Genomic DNA, 18266 nt, shown 5'->3' with positions numbered 1-18266 from the left:
TAAGATCATTGCATACAATCACACCCGAGCCATAAGAAAATAAGAATAGCCTTACTGGGTCAGACCAATGATCCATCAAGCCCAGTAGCCCGTTCTCACAGTGACCAATCCAGGTCATTAGTACCTGGCAAAAACTGAAAGAGACAGCAGACTGGAAGCTCATTATGTCTTTTCAGTGGAAGTGTTTATTCTAAGTAAAAACAAACTCATATCAAGTTGATTTTACTACCAGACTTCAAACACCCAAGGCACTACTTCTTGATTTTTCATGCCCTTTCAGGGGTGATGTGTTCATCATCAGTCTTGATAAGATAATATACGTATATTAATTTTTAAATTATTTTTATAGGCTCAAAAAGTGATGATGTGCTTATGGTGCTATAAAGGAAAGGCCTGACGGCTGCCCAACATTTCACTCTAGGTTTCATCAGGGGCTATGCCTCCTTAGATAATTGCACACTAGCCAATTTTCTGGTGAAAAGATTTTTGAAATCACTTTCCCGGTCAAAATAGCAAGCACGAAGGCCTCCTTTGTAAACTTATAAACTGTTCTGAGCTCTTCTAGGAGAACTAGATATTAATCCAAATAAATAAATAAATATATAAATATCTACTTATATATAGGTAGACAGTTAATTACCCTCTTAGTGTGGTATGTAGTCTTAGGCCCTCTTTTACCAAGGTGCACTAAGCGTTTTAGTGCGTTTAGTGCACGCTAAATCTTCGCGTGCGCTAACCGCTAATGCGTCCATAGGATAATATGCACGCATTAGTGTTTAGTGTGTGATTAGCACCTTGGTAAAATTGCACCTTAGTAAAAGAGGGGGTTAATTAAATTTTACCAGCATACTGTATACTTAGGGGCATAATTGGAGGAATTCAGTGGTCTAAGATGGAGCTTATTGAAATGAGCCTACACTAGTACTTACCTGCCATGTCAATGGCAAATGGTCTATCAGCTCTCCAGCCAGTGTACCAGCCCACAACTTTACCATTTTCTACTAAGGGGCGTTCATAGCGTCGTCCACCCACTAGCCCCACTGGCCACACCGACACTTTCCGAGTTGTGCGCATCTGCAGGATACAAGGGAATACACAAGATCATTTTATTAAAGAATCAAGCCTTAAAAATGTAAGCGCTGAACTATTTTGCAGTGTACTTAATCTTTATTTCGTTCACTTTTATCATGTCCTGCTCTTAACAGATTACATGGCATCTTTAAACTACTGTTAAGTACACATGAATGCTTATTGTATTTGATTAAAAATCTTTTGACAACCATATCAGGGCAGTGTCCATTGGCAAATATAAAAATAAATTAAGACAACAATTAACAAACATATGGAAAGTAAGAGATAAAATGAACTAAAAGAGGGCATCCGCTGAAACTCATGGGGGGAAGATTTCATGGAGACACCAGGAAATACTTCTTCACCGAGCGGGTGATTGATCAATGGAATGGTCTTCCACACCAGGTGGTCGAGGCCAGTAGCGTGATCGACTTCAAGAATCGATGGGACAAACAGGTAGGGGTACCACAGAGTTATGCTTAAAAAAAAAAAATAAAAAAAAATGGATACCCCAGGGAAGGAGGGCTAGTCTTGAGTGGGCAGACTTGTTGGGCCACCGGCCCTTATCTGCCGTCATACTCTATGTTTCTATGATACAGTTGCTCAAACATTTTTTTTTATGTGTTATTTTAATCCACTTAGTTTTAAACAGATTATAAATTCAGAAGATAAATAAATAAATACATAAAACAGAAGCCATGAATACACCATGGCCAGCTCTGTTTAAATATTCATTTCAAAAGAGCTGAACAGTTAATCTAAGTTAAAAGTTTGGACAAAAAAAGATGCTTTAAATTTGTAACATTGTTGGACAGGAAGTGTACTGAATAAACAATAGGAATGTTATGTACAGTATACTGTCGTCTCCAAACAAATCCTAGGTGGAGGAGGCAGGGTTAACATATACACCTTAACAATGTCATAGCTGTGTTCTGTATGAGTTATACTCTCTAAAATGCAGACATTCTTAGCTCATTATAAAGGGCTTGAAGCTGAGCATCTCTAACCTCCAAAAAATGAATTTATTTAAAAATATTTTTATCCTATACATCACAAACTCTGTGCAGGTTACATAAAAACATACACAATGCAACCACCTCTACCAGGCATAGAAAAACACACACCCCATTCACTTACCCCCCAATCAAAGAATTAAAACGGAAAAAAACTATACAACGGACTACTGGTCACTCAGGCAGCGAAGATAGACAACCAAGTCTCCAATCTGTTGACAACAACCCCAGACTACAAGATGTTCAGAAAGAAAATTAAAACTATACTCTTCAAGAAATCCCTTAATAAAGCTTAATACCATGATAAAGCTTAACCCCCCCTCTTACCATCCCCTCCCTAACCCCAGATCCTACTTTTCCCTCTCTTGGAAACCTTCTCTGATCTAACGTTGTAACCCTTCTTCCATAACTCTTTTTGTAATCCGCTTTGAACTGAAAGGTAATGGCGGAATAGAAATCTGTTATGTAATGTAATGTAATATAGAACAGCACATACTTGGCAACAACTCTATCACACTGGTGATAGTATGTCTAACAGCTGCTTAGATTGCGAGCGCAGAGAATGAGGAGGCACATAAGGTATAATTAGATCAGCCATAGCCGAAGGCAACGCTTGATGCAATGCCCTATCCCCCAAAACCACAATCTGGAACTGCATCGTCCCAAAAACTGGAAGCCAATGCAAGTCAGCCAATAATGGAGACACATGTTCTCTTTGAGATATATCTCTAATCACACATGCCGCTGCATTCTGGGCTACCTGCAATGCCCCTATCAACTTCTGAGGAAGTTCAAACAACATGGCATTACAGTAGTCCAAAGGTGGCAACACAAAACATTGCATAGCCTATGGAAAATTAATTGTAGATAATAAATCTCACAGTTTCAACACCAGACAAATTTCACCATAGCCTTAATATGATTTTGGAAATGATAATGAGGAGTCCAATAACACCCCTAAACTCCTAACTACAAATTGAATAGGAATCTATACCCCATCATACTCATTTGTTTCAGGAATATGTTTTGAAAAAGTTGTAATTTTTTAAATGTTTTATTGTATTGATTATTGTCTTTCTTAACCGCTTTGAACTTCTTTTGAGGTGTTTGCGGTATACAAATAAAAATTGTATTGTATCGTACCATACACAAAAACCAAAGGCGCTCCCAACATTCCAGATGAAGAAAGCTACAAAATCTTTGTTTTTGGCACATCCAAACACAGACAATTCAATGTCATTTAATCCACAATAGCAGTTAAATAAGCTGACAACAACCGAAAACCCTACTCACAATCTTCAGAAAATTCAAAGAAAATCTGCAAATCATCTGCATATAACCATTACTTTACCCCTAAACCAGTTAATACCTTACCAATGGGGGCCAAAAACAAGTTGAACAACATAACTGACAGGTATGAACCCTGTGGCACACCGGAAGTCAAAGAAAATATGTTGAATTGCAAAAGCTCCAATTAGTAAAGAATGCCTGAAACCGCCTATACACGGTTCCTGAAACGCCAAACAAATGCAAACGATCCAATATTACTCTATGGCAGGGGTAGGCAATGCCGGTCCTCGAGAGCCGGAGCCAGGTCAGGTTTTCAGGATATCCACAATGAATATGTATGAGATGGATTTGCATGCACTGCCTCCTTGAGATGCAAATCTATCTCATGCAAATTTATTGTGGATATCCTGAAAACCTGATCTGGCTGCGGCTCCTGAGGAACGGAATTGCCTACCCCTGCTCTATGGTTTACTGTGTCAAATGCAGCTGCTGCATCAAGAGATACTATTTATTTATAGACCACTTATAGCCTTCAGGTACTCAAGCATTTCTTCCTATCTGTTCCAATGAGCTCACAATCTGATTAACGTACCTGGGGCAATGAAATAGATACCGCTTCCCCCATCATACCCTTTTTTAATTTCATCGCACAAAAAGACAGCAAAAGCAACTCTGTACTATGTCCTAAGCGGAATCCATTTTGGATGGCCACAAAATCCTCCAGTTGCTGTAACACAACTTTCTCCGTTACTTTTGAAAAAAACATGAGATTTGAAATAGGGTGAAAATGTTCCACCTTTGTTACATCTACAGAAACGAACAGACTGTTGCCCTGCTTCAACATATCAGGGACAAAACCTGTGGCAAAAGGACGATTAACAATTGCTACCACCGATGGAGCAATCTCGGTCTTTAAATATTTTAAGACCACCGGAGCACACATATTCAAAGGACTATTAGAGTTACTTACCAACTCAATAGCCTGAATGATATCCTCAACGCAAACTGGAGTCCAAAGCTCAGTTGCATTGGACTCCTCCTCCTGTGAACACAGAGGGAATCTGACACTCATAATAGTTGACTTTGACAGGAAATAAGCTGCAAACTGTTCACAAGTTAGAAAATCAGTCCTATTTACCAAAGAATTTACAACAGAAAACTGTTCCCGAAAGTGCTGTTATGATCTTACCATCAAAATAATTTTCTTGCTGACAAACCAGCTGTTTATAACCTGTCAATGCCAATATATAAGTCTCCTGAGTAAACACATCAGGACATTTTCTCTAATGCTGCTCTAATTTCCGAAGATCTCTTTTGACTTGCCTCACCTCAGCAGAATCCCAAGGACAGTGTTTCCTCTTTGTACACTGTACAACCTGCAGCGGAGCCAACTGCTCTAAAGTTGATTCTAAAGATGAATGCCATACAGACACAGCATTTGTCGATGGCATATCATCACACAGAAACAGCTGAGGACTCCACAGAGGCTTCAGCTCTCCAATCGTATAATACGTATGAACGTTTACACCTCACCATCACTGGTTGATATACATAAGGAGAGGCCTCAATTGAAACAGTAATAGAGACATGAAGACCACAGAATTGCTACAGGAATTGGCTCTAAATTAATATCAAAAGATATTCTGTACAAATATTATATCTAAAATATGTCCTCTCTCATGGGTCACATCTACCACTAATTGTTCCCAACCCAAACTAGACATCAAAGAATTAAAATAATTCACTTGATCATCCACCCACAACTTACTAAAACAATCATATCTTGTCCAATCAGTGAACAATCCATTATTGCCTCAATAAGGGCAGAGAAATCACTATACAAACCCCCTGGAGGACAACAGAGTAGTAAGAACGTCAAAACTGAGGACTTTAAGATTCTTTCAACTATACGAGTACATCAGATTTTGTATCATGTTTCTCCAGTTGTCTTACAGGGTTTTTAAAAAAAAAATTTATCGGCCTAGAAGGTGTTTGAGATCAGAAAATAGTATGAAACTGAGTTTAGAGGGCAAAATGTCAATCTTGCATGTTAGCACTGGTGCAGCGATGCCGTTTTTGGCAGGTGCCTGGAATTTTGCGATACTGTGCTGGGAGGATGAATTTAAAGAAAATGCTGAAAACTCAATTGTTTGTTAGAGCATTCCTGTTTTAGTTCTTTTCTTTTTTCTTCTTTTTTTTTTTACGAGAGCTGTTTGCAATTGTGCCTGTATGTGGTGTTTTAACCTGTTATGATTTTAATCTTTGTAAACTGTATAGTTAATATACGGTATATAAATTTTTAAATACTGTAGATGGAAACTTGCATTACATTGAATGTTATGGTAGCTATTTGTCACCATTTAATTCTCACCCTTGAACCCTTTGTTCCTGTTCTCTGTCGCTTCTCTCCCCATTGATTTAAAATGCTGAGTACGCTCCTAATTTCCGTCCTTGTTTTCCTCTCTTTTCTTCCTGCCCCTCACCTTTGATCTTCTCTTTTTAACCTTATGCTCTTCTCCTCTCTGAACTCCACACTTGCATTCATAAGCTTTTAACCACATAGCCGCTTCTTTTAATTGTTGCCTTTTAAACATTCCACATTTTGATAGCAGAGCCTAGATCATTTTATTCCATCTTTCCTGGAGTGTGAATGGCTCATTTGCAAAGCAGGCAGCAGTGCTCTTAAGGGCATTTAAAAGACTCAACTATAGAATAGCAGATGGAGGGAGAACTGACAGAAAGAAAACAACAAAAGAGGAATCTAGTAATAAGATGGAAATTAGTCAAATTAATTCCAGCTGATAATGGAGGAAAGTATTATCTTCAGTGGTATGTAGCAAATATGAGCTGTCAGAAAAAGTCTGTAATGGCAAATACTGACCCATTGAGTAATAATTGACAGAGAATTCCATGGCCTAAAGTTTAAAGCTGAATGCAAAATTGTATTTAGAAGTTATTAGGTACTCCTTTATGGTTAATATTTTGGATGATAGGACTATATTTTAGATTATAATTTGTTTGAGAATCATATGAGGTAAATGTTCAAAAGGATACTTGGTGCCCAGCTTAGCTGGCAAAATTGAGCCCAACCCAGATGTCTAGGTTTACAATTAAAAATGAGCTTAAAACTAGGGCCAAACTATGGTCACCAGAGTTGGCAACCTAATTATTCATCTTCTTTCCAAATATCCATGCCTCCCCCAGTGAGTATTGTCTCCTCCTACCCAATATCATTAGAGAAATGTTCCCTAAGATCCTCAAACACTGGCCTGACATTCACTGCTCTTTGGGTGCACTGTGAAATGGGCCAGTAAATGGGGAGGGGGTGGGGTTGGGACCTGTCACGGTGTTACTTTTTATTTTTTAGATAGGTGGGAGGGAGACTGGGTTCATGTTGGGGGAGGTACTTATTTTTTTAAGTGAGTGGGAGGAGAGGATTAGACATGGTCAAGGGAAGCAACCTTCTTTATGATTCAATGAGAGGCGATGGTGAGATCATTGAGTCATAGAGTAAGAAAAATTAACTAAATTTTACCAGTTATCCCTCTGCCTAGGTTTGACTTTCCAAACTCACTGATAGCAAGCAATGGCTTCCTAACTTTCTTCCCTAGGCCTAACCTGCATCTGGGGCTGCCCATTCTTTAAGTAGTTAAATTTAGATATTCAGAGCCAGTAGGGTTTCTAATGGGCCCAATCAAGCAATTTTACTCCTTTGTTAGACAGATAGATCCTTTCGAAAATGCATCCCATTGCCTCCTTTTTAGTAAAAATCACAAATTGTATAGCAAATATAGTCAGCTTTTGGGAATTTTCTCTTTCGCCAAAAAAAGATACTCAGTTCCAAAGAAATGTTCAATGTATCAATACATTTCTTTAAATAATTAACCGGATTAGTGGTTAAAGTTATAGCCTCAGCACCCTGAGGTTGTGGGTTCAAATCCCTCGCCGCTCCTTGTGACCCTGGGCAAGTCACTTAATCCCCCCATTGCCCCAGGTACACTAGATAGAGTTTGATCCCGCCGGGACAGATAGGGAAATATGATGAAGTACCTGAATGTCAAACCACTTAGGATATAAATGGTATATAAATAAAATAAAGAAATGGCCACCATCACAAATCTGAATTGTGCATGCCTGGAGCTTGCAGTTATCTCATGGACTTTGATTTCCAATGGGCTGTTGTGTGAAAGTGCAGAATGCCACTACATAAGACTATACTGGCAGCCAAGATTTTATCCTCTCTGAGCTGACAGGGATCTTATTTTTATGTGCAAAAACAAAGGTCACATTTCTCAGAGAAATTGTCCAATTTCCTGTGGACAACATGGTCAACTTCAGGGTCACTTGTAAATGAGCAGTATTGACCTGCAAATGCAGCGGCATGGTCCTCAAAATGCTTCCCTCTGGGCCTGCAAAAAAAAAAGTTAAGAATTTCCATTTCCATTAAATCTGTTCAGAGCTATTTAATTTCCCATTTCCAGCCTGACAGGTATTTGTTTGCACAAGTGCACCGTGCGTCTCTGATCTTACATTGCTGTCAAATCAGCTGCTTAATCAGGTTGGGGAAATTGATAGCTCAACCACATCAATGTCTCTCAAGCTTCTCCCCACTAATGAACAGAAAGCTAAAGGCACTGATGAAATGGAAGGTTTTGCTCTATTGCAAGGAGGTTTGATGGTGTCACAGAAAGAGGTCAGGTTTAACAGTTCTGGTAAATGCTTGGAGGCCATGAAAAATTGATTGCCTTATTGAAGGTTGGTGTCCAATAGTCAGTACGAGAGGTCAGTGGTTTGTATTGCTGCTCTACAGTGATAGCACACCTTAATTGTATATTTCTTACATTATTTGGTGACAGAGTCAAGAGATGCCAAGGATGGCCCATTCCAAAGAATGAGAATTTTTAGACTCTGCATCCCAGCAATATCTCTAGAAAGACTGAAATGGTATTCGCTTTTCTTTGGTACCTATGAGATTATATAGACTAAAGGGAATAGGAGACAATAATGAAAGCAATTTCCCTAGCTCAGCAGCGGTTCCCAAACTGAGAGTCGCGGCTCCCTGGGGAGCCGTGACTGATGTACAGGAGAGCCACAGATTATTCATATATTAGAGATCTTTTACAACCTTAACAAATTAAAAAGTATATAGAAATAAAAATGCTACAACTGAATCAGGTAATTTGTTAGTTACTGTTTGGATAATTATGGCCGGTAAAACAGTTTGTTTTCTGTTATCGTGTGAATGTAATCACCAAGGGGGAGACACTCTGCGTATAACTAGTGTGCATGCCTAATGGCGTTGCGCATGGCTAGTGGATTGTTGGAGCAAACTCAGCTGTTATACTCAATCAAACTTTACTGGTAAAATAATAATACTAACGTAAGTATTTTACTCATATATTATCGTTGAGTAAGGGTCTTTTTGTGCAAGTGTCAAGTTCTGATCAACATAACTTTTAAAATTTGTTGTTTCAGAACCCTAAACCTTTATGATAAGTTGTTTTAATTTTTTAAAATTAATAATCGTCTCAAGCCAACAACTATCAGATATGTACAGTCAAACCTCGGTTTGCGAGTAATGCGTTTTGCGAGTGTTTTGCAAGACGAGCAAAACACTCTCGCAAATCTTGCATTGACTCGATATGCGAGTCCCCACCTCTGAGAACCAGCATTGCCCCTGAGAACTAGCATCGCCCCCCTGCCCGTCCGCTCAAACCCTCACAGTGATCGGGCACCGGCTCGCAGCACAAACCCACAGGACGTGCCGGTGCTGATAGAGCCTGCTGGTGATCTCTGCTGGGCCTTGAGCATCTGTGCTGGGTTGAAGAGTTGCTGCTGGCGAATCCCGGGACTAGGGCTTATTTTTAGGGTAGGGCTTATATTAAGACCTACCCCGAAAATGATGCTAGGTCTTATTTTCGGGGAAACACGGTAGTGGAATTAGAAAAAATTCAAAGACGAGCAACCAAAGTGATAAAGGGGCTAGAATTCCTCTCATATGAGGAAAGGCTAAAGAGTTTAGAGCTCCTCAACTTGGAAAAGAGAAGGATGAGGGAGAATATGATTGAGGTCTACATAACAGCAAACAAGAGAACAGACAATAATTTTTGTTTATGATTGATTTATATTACATATGATTTTTTTTTATAGATATTCTGTTGTGACCTCTGAGGTAGGCTCATTTGAGCCAAAACATGGATTGTGTTGGGTCTATTTGTTATTTGTTTAAAAGAATCATTTGAAAATCAGGTTATTCTGTCCAGCACACTGTTTTCAGCAGTTGTTTTGGTTGACTGTCCAGGACTTCCCTTCCACTTTTCTTCTGCTGGTTGAGGTCTATCAAATCCTGAGTGGTGTAGAACAGGTAAAAGTGAATCAATTTTATACTCTTTTAAATATAACAAAGACTAGAGGACACTCAATGATGAATGGATGGAAATATCTTTAAAACAAATAGGAGGAGGGAGAACCAAGATAACAACTAATGAAGAGGACGCAGTTTGAAGTGCTCTGTGGAGGTCCCCAGGATGGGGAAAAAGCATAAGAGGAAAACTCAGGATTTCCCCTCTGAATCCTAGCTAGTTGCCCCTCTCTGCCAGTCAACAATACCAACTCCTGAAAACTTTGTTCTCGCAATTTTTAAATGGTTTAACTACAGCCTCAACAAAATGATAATATTCTAGTTATTTTTCTTATGTTTTTCTTATGTACTTTAGTTTTTAATTAGTTCTTCCTATGTTTTCTGCTGTTTACTCTAGTCTTAATTATATATGAACCGGGTCGAGCTCCACTGGGAGATGACCCGGTATATAAACCAAAGATTGGATTAGATTAGATTAGCTTCTTACCATGAAGTCCAGTTCACCGTGAACTAGCTCTGCTGGATTGCTTAAAGCAGCACTCCTGGGAGAAGTTGACACTACTCCAAGTCCACATTCGCGGAGCTCCACCTTTACCCATAATAGCATCTTCAGTGTAGAAGCAGCACCCAGTAGTATCGCAAAGCATTGTGCCAACTGCAGAGGGGTGTACCCAGTTGGTTGGAGAGATGCCATCAAGAGCTACAGTGACTAGAGAGAAGGCTTCTGAAATGTTGCCTGGAACTTCTGCATCTGAAATACTCTCATTTTCAACTAGGGTATTTGAGCAAGAATTGAAGCTTTTGGATGTGGTTTCCCTTTTGGTTAAGCCGCAGACTGTGACATTGGGTTCCATTTGACATAAGTCTATAACAGCATTAACTGCAGTTGTGCTGGAAAATCAGGAACTTAGAACAACTTGTGAAAGGTGCATAGGATAGACTGGCTAAATTAGAGCAGCAGTAACTGAATTACAGAAAATTCAGTCTGTTATTATTAACGATAATATGCTGGCAGCTAGAAGGCTTGAGATTTTTGGCTGGAGATATTATGAAAAAATACATGGAAGAGACTCTGCATGTTCCCAAAGAAGCGTCACTGCCCTTTTCTAAAGCTTATTAAGGTATATTGCAGCAAAGAAAATGTCTCAAGATAAAGGCAATGCTTTTAGGGTGGGGTTGACTCAAGATAGTTTGGACTCAATTGGGCTCTTGGAGAGTTCTGCAACTGAAATAATCTGTCAAGCTACTCTTATGGCTATATTTATTTTTCCCCAAGATCATGACCATATTCTGAGACTTTTCTTTTTTTTTTTTTAGATTCAAACAGTTTTATTGATGCAAACAACATCAAATACAACAAATACAAAATCAAGGCGCTTATTACAACAATGATGCATCAAATATAATAATATGATATACATAATAAAATAAAAATAAGCCCCTTCCAGTAAACCCCGATTTATCTATATATGACTATATGTTTGAACCTTTCAATAACCTCTATCTCCCCTCCCCACACCCTCCTTCCCCTCCCCACCCAATGGTACTCTCTATCCCATTTCATCAAGACACACTATCTCTCTGCTGATCCTCCTTGGTGGGAAGCCCCACCCCTTCTCCCCAGAGCTCACAGCTCATTCCTCTTCCGCCCTTAGGGGCTCCTGTTGCAGCATGCAGTCAACTTCTTCTTCAACACACAACCAAGCCAATACACTGTGCCCCCTTCTAGCCATCACACTCATACTCCCCGTGATGGCATACCACATACCCACCATCACTGGCCAGGGTCGATATGGAGGCCTAAGAAGCTGCTACCATGCAAAGCCCAAGACAATCAATACCCACAACCTCATAAAGATCAAAACTGACACATATGCCCCCATTGCACACAACGTCGCAGCAGCCCTAGTGAATGCCAGATGCGTAAACGACAAAAACCTCGTTCTCACAGATGCCATCACAGAATACAACTGGGACCTCCTACTAGTGACGGAAACATGGCTCAAAGACAACGATGGAGCCACCTTGGGTGCGTTATGCCCTCAAGGCTACCAAGCACTGGCATGCTCCCGTCCCAACAAGAGAGGGGGAGGGGTGGCAGCGATCACCAAATCCAAGTTAAACCCACGCCAAATACACTCCATAACACTACCAGACCCAGAATGCTTTGTTTTCTCAATAGGCCATGACAAAAAAATTACAATCATATTAGTCTACAGAGCACCCTCTTCTCCTATGTCTGTGCTCGACGAACTGCTAACCATTATAAGCAACCTGTCCGTAATCCATAAACAAATCGTAGTCCTAGGCGACCTCAACTTCACGGACTACCCAGAAATCACGGGCGCCCCACGAGATTTCATCAAAACACTGTCAGATCTGGGACTCACTCAACAAGTCACCTCTCCAACTCATTCCTCTGGAAATACACTGGACCTAATCTTTCTCCCAGACGGCCCACAAATTGACCAGAAAACATCCTCGCCGACAAACATCGTGGTCCCCTGGACTGATCACCATATAATCACGTTCAGCCTGCACACCAGAGTTAAAGAAGCAGCAGACCGAACAAATTCCCAGGAAACAATTACGTTCGACCCAAAATCAGTAAACCCAACCACATTTTCCCACGGCATCTCCAAACTACAACTAGGCACTAACTCCCTAGAAAAGAAGGCACTAACCTGGCACTCAGGCATTAAAACACTCTATGAGAACCTAGCAAAAGTCAAGGTGTCTAAACCTAACTCAAGACCATTCTCTTCACCCTGGTTTACAGAAGACCTGAGAGTACAAAAAAGGAGAGTCAGAAAAGCAGAAAATACTTGGCGCAAAACTCTCAGTGATCAGGACAAATACTCCTCGAAAATCTTGCAGCAAAACTACAAATTAGCCACACATGAAGAAAAGAAAGCTCATTTCACTGCTCTACTATCTAAGGTCCCAAGCAGATCGAAGACCTTCTCATTAACGAAAAACCTATTCTCCTTATCCCAAGGTCCAATGCTTTCCCTGCAAATGAACCTAGACTGCGAATCCCTCTCCACCTTCTTCCACTACAAAATATCAAAGATAAGTGCAAATCTGGACTCTGAGGCGAAAGCACTCCCATATATCCAAGAGACTGCCCAAGATGCAATCCACCCAAGATGGAAACCTTGAACAGGTTCATACCGATCTCCCACAACGACCTCAAAACCATAATCAACTCCTTACGCCCCGCAACCTCGATCCTGGGCCCATGTCCCTCCACTACACTGCTGAACACAAACGAGGTATTCCTGGAATCCATCCTACCCCTAATAAATGAGTCCCTTATAACAGGTGTAGTTCCATGGAGCTGGAAATCAGCCATAGTAAAACCACTCCTGAAAAAAACAACCATGGACCCAGATAACCCAAGCAGCTTCAGACCTGTCTCAAACCTCCCATTCATCTCAAAAATATTGGAAAAGACTGTACTCACACAATTGCAAGACTTCATGGAGACAAACGCCACCCTCTCCAACTTTCAATCAGACTTCAAGAAACATCACAGCATAGAAACTGTGCTTTTGGACATCCTAGATGACTGCTGAAAAATCCTAGATGATGGAAATGATGCATTGCTGGTACTATTAAACCTCAGTGCCGCCTTTGACACCATAGACCACTCTCTCCTCTTGTCCAGGCTAAAGTCCATTGGAATCCGTGACAACGCACTTCAATGGTTCTCTTCATTCCTGAACGACAGATCGCAGAGAGTCCTACTAGAAAAATCCTTATCTGAACCCAAACCACTCCACTATGGAGTGCCTCAGGGAGCCTTACTCTCCTCTTCAACCTCTATGTCAAACCAGTACTGGAAATAGCGGGAAAACACCGAATCAGAATCCACTCTTTCGCTGACGACCTACAACTCTATCTTCCCCTAGGCCGTCACCGAGACACACAAATCAAAAATCTCCAGTCTTGCTTAACTGAAAAAAAGACTTGGATGACCGTAAACAAGTTACAGTTAAATGAATCCAGGACAGAACTCTGGATCCACAAAGATTTATGCGTATACCCCCGTCCGTCCTTTTCCTGGGCCACAAACACCCTTACACCCAAAGACAACGTCCACAGCCTAGGAGTAACTCTTGACTCTAATTTATCAATGACAGATCACGTATCCAAACTAGTATCATCCTCCTTCTACTACCTCCGCCAGCTAAAAACCATAGGTGCCTACTTCTCGGAACCTGAATTTGCCCAACTACTCTACACTTTTGTTCTATCCCGCATAGACTATTGTAACACTCTACTAGTGGGCCTGCCTACCAAAACTCTCTCCCGCTTCCAAAGGGTGCAAAACGCTGCAATAAGCTGCAATCCGCCTTCTGAAAAACCTAGGCATCCGCGACCATGTTACCCCTGCATTAGCTTCCATGCACTGGCTGCCAATTCAAAAACACTGCACCTTCAAGGCCCTGCTCCTCGCTTTCAAAACCTTCCATGAAACGATTCCGTACTACATGAAAACTAAACTACAAATCTACTTCCCAAAGTGACCATTGAGGTCCCAAGGAGAAAAATGACTGACCATACCTTCTGACCACTTCCTCAAAACTGAAACCGCCCGCAAACGCTCCTACTCACATTTCATACCCAAACTTTGGCACACAATCCCTCCATCTGTCAGATCACTAGATGGACTCTGGAACTTCAGGAAGGCTGTGAAAACCTTCCTCTTTACTAACCCAGCGCCTTAAAGTCATTCACCCTGAAATGCCACCCAGTCAACGCACCTATGCCACTTAATCTCACCGAATGCTACTTAGTGCATATGTTTAATTGTCATGTCTATATTGTAAATTATTGTCATGTCTATATTGTAATTTATGTAAACTATGTCATCTCTGCTCTGTCTGGATTATTATGGATGTACTTTGTAACCCGTTCTGGGCTCCTTTGGGAGGAAGGGCTAAAAAAATCAAATAAATAAATTATTATCTTCATTTAACTAAATAAAAGCCCAATTAGGACACCCATCTTAAAACCACACTACAGCCTTTAGGATGTAAAGCTTGCAAATATGAATCCCAGGTTTGCATAAACAACATCTTTCGCTTCCTAGTATTTCTGGCATCTTTAAGTATAAAAATGTGAATTATATGGGTCAAAAGATATGGGTTTTCCCTGATCTTACAAAAACTATTCAGGAAAGAAAGAAATTCAGGCATTAGGAAGCACTTTTCAACTTTGTTATCCCTGTAAATGTGTGGTGGTTATTTCCTCTACTAGATATGTCTTTTTTTTTTTTTTTTATCCAGACCAATTACAGTTTTTGATAGAGGCTAAACAATTGGCAGTGGTCTGATTTAAGATTAGGTTTAATCAAGGAGTTACTGAGAAGCTTATAATAGTTTTGGACTTGTTCATCCCATAATATTATTCTTGGATTACTTTTTTTTTTTCCTTATTGTTACCCTGTTGCTTCAAGGGTTTATTGTTTTTGGTTTTCCCACTTTTTTATGGATTGTTTAGCACAATATTATCTGGAGATTGTTGAATAATGTTATTGCCTGAGGGTTAAATTCTATAAACTAAACTAAACTAAACCTTAAGTTTATATACCGCATCATCTCCACGGATGTTGTGGAGCTCGGCACGGTTTACAAGAACTTAAAATATAGGAAGAGAAGGAAAAAAAAAAAGGTTTACATGAATTTATATATAGAAGAGAAGAGTAAGGGGGGATAGAATTACATTTTAGTGAAAAGCCAGGTTTTCAGTTGCTTGCGGAATAATTGGAGGGAGCCCAGGTTCCGCAGCGGGGTAGTAAGGTCGTTCCAAAAACCTGTGATTCTGAAGAGAAGGGATTTACCCAGTTTGCCTGCATAGCGAATACCGTGTAGAGAGGGGGAGGTTTTTTTTAACCTTTGGGCGGGTCTGGTAGTCAGGACTCGAGGAGTTATAAGATAGTGGGATTAAGGGAGGAAGGATGCTGTGAATGATCTTAAAAGCCAGGCAAGAGCATTTGAAATGGATTCTGGAAATCGCTTGGAGCCAGTGAAGTTTGGCTAGGAGTGGGGAGACATGGTCAGACTTGCGTTTTGCAAAGATCAACTTGGCTGCAGTATTCTGGATTAGCTGGAGTCTTTGAAGACTTTTTTTTGATAGGCTTAAGTAGATGGCATTGCAGTAGTCTAATTTGGAGAGGATGATGGATTGGACAAGGACGGCAAAATGTTGTTGGCGAAAATAGGATCTTACTTTCCTCAGCATGTGGAGGCTGAAAAAGCATGATTTAGCCAAGGAGTTGAGGTGGTCATTGAGGGAGAGAGAAGAATCGATAATGATGCCAAGGACCTTGCTTGAGAACTCAAGCTGCAGTGCAGCACCTGAGGGTAGTGCGAAGAGGGTGGGCATGTGATCTAATTTTGGGCCAAGCCAGAGTAATTTTGTTTTTGATTCATTCAATTTCATCTGTACCGAGAAGGACCAGGAATGAAGTCTCATTATGCAAGCTGTAATGTTCTCGTGGAGGTTGGTGAGGTTCTGGTCTGTCTCAAGGAGGACAAGGATGTCATCAGCGTATGTGTAGATTGTTTCAAGGGGGGATAATTGGAGGAGTTTCAGGGAGGACATATAGATGTTAAAGAGAATAGGGGATAGGGGTGATCCCTGAGGGACACCGCAAGATGGTGTCCAAGGAACGGACATGGTGCCATTTGTGTTGACAGTGTAGGAGCGAGAGCATAGGAAGTTTGAGAACCACTTTAGGACGGTGGATTTAATTCCTATCTCGGAAAGTTGATAAAGTAGTATGTCATGGTGGACAACAACGAAAGCTGCAGAGAGATCGAATTGTAATAGGACAGCAAATTTGTTATGAGAATGTAGTTGTTGCACCTTAGAAATTAAGGAAACTAGGAGGGATTCGGTGCTGAAGCTGGGTCTGAAGCCATATTGGTAGGGATGGAGGATGGAGAATCTCTCTAGGTAAGAAGAGAGTTGGGTGTCGACTATGGCCTCTAGCAGTTTAGTTAGGAGAGGGATATTTGCTATGGGGCGGTAGTTAGATGGTAAGGAAGGGTCGAGATCGGCTTTTTTCAGAAGAGGGGACAAGGCAATGTGTCCCATTTCTGTGGAGAACAGGCCCGATAGTAAAGCAGAATTTATAAGCCTGGTAAGGGAGGGGATGGCCTGCACGGGAATGTTTTCGTAAAGGTAGGAACGGAAAGGATTCAGGATGCAATTGCAGGATTTCAGTTTGAGACAGAGTTTAGAGATCTGGGATTCGGATACAAGTTCAAAGGCAGTTCAGGATCTATCAGCAGGGATAGGGTTGGAGTCGTTGGGAGGCAGAGAATTGTAAGAGACTGCTGGGGGGAAAGAATTCCGTAAGGTAGTAATCTTTTCATTGAAAAATTTAACTAGGTCGTTTGCGGATGGGGGGGAAAAGTGGAGTCGTTTTTTGAGGTTAGGTTGCGCCAGATGTTGAACAGTGTACTATTTTGGTTTTTTGATCTGGTGATTTTATCTCCATAGAAATTCTTCCTTGCTTTTTTTAGTACTGTGTTATAGAACTTGATGTTGTCTCTCCAGGATTGTCTGTCTGAAGGGGATTTTGATTTTTTTCCATTTACGTTCCAGGGCTCGACATTTCTGCTTTAATTCCCTGTGGTATGGAAGATACCAGGGAGCCTTGCAGGAGTGGGAAATAGGTTTAGTAGACAAAGGGGCAAGAGCACGGTAGGTAGACCCGGAAAGGCGAAGGAGCGGTGAAGCTATCAGCTGCCTGTTAATCATGCTTAGGTGATGTTTACAGGATTTTACTGACCTACATTGCAGGCACCTAAGTTCTTTTCAGAATAGTGCCTAACGGCGCCTATCTCTGTCTCCACTTCCAAACATGCCCATTTAGGCATAGGTGCCTACCATTTATAGAATCGGGTAGGCGCTTATCAAGTCAATTATTTTTTTTCCAATTATGAGCTTGTTAAACTCATTTAGTTAATTAATGTAGGCACTGATTTAGGCACCTACTGGTTCCTAACAGACATCCTGTATAGAATATAGCCCTGAATGTTTCTCTAAAATGTACTTTTAAGAACATAAGAACATAAGCATAGCCTTACTGGGTCAGACCAAAGGTCCATGAAGCCCATTAGCCCGTTCTCACAGTGGCCAATCCAGGTCCATAGTATCTTGCCAAAACCTAAGGAGTAGCAATATTCTATGCTACCAATCCAGGGCAATCAGTGGCTTCCCACATGTCTTTCTCAATAACATATGGACTTTTCCTCCAGGAAATTGTCCAAACCTTACTTAAAACCAGCTACACTATCCGCTCTTACCACAACCTCTGGCAATGCATTCCAGAGCTTAATTACGTTCCAGAGCTTAACATCCAGGGATGTTTCCACGCTCAAACCCCTCTGGGTGATATAGCTTTCAACTCTACCATACAGATTTTCCTGGGAGGTGAGTTGTGCAAACTGAGGACCTATACAAATTTAATTATTGAATCTTTTGACCTTGTGGTTAATACTTGGTAAGATCTC

General features: G+C 40.8%; 1 protein-coding gene across 1 annotated transcript in view; it reads right to left on the bottom strand.

Moving 5' to 3' along the window:
• B3GAT2 (beta-1,3-glucuronyltransferase 2) overlaps window positions 1-18266 on the bottom strand; it is a 171349-nt gene that overhangs the window by 65083 nt on the left and 88000 nt on the right. The window contains exon 2 of the mRNA XM_033937094.1: window positions 930-1074. Coding sequence (XP_033792985.1) covers window positions 930-1074 — 145 coding nt within the window. The remainder of the gene's footprint in view (window positions 1-929; window positions 1075-18266) is intronic.

This window comes from Geotrypetes seraphini, chromosome 3, assembly GCF_902459505.1.
Source record: "Geotrypetes seraphini chromosome 3, aGeoSer1.1, whole genome shotgun sequence".
NCBI classification, from domain to species: Eukaryota; Metazoa; Chordata; class Amphibia; order Gymnophiona; family Dermophiidae; genus Geotrypetes; species Geotrypetes seraphini.
Note: the sequence above shows the minus strand (reverse complement) of the source record. Positions and strands in the feature narration are given on the sequence as shown.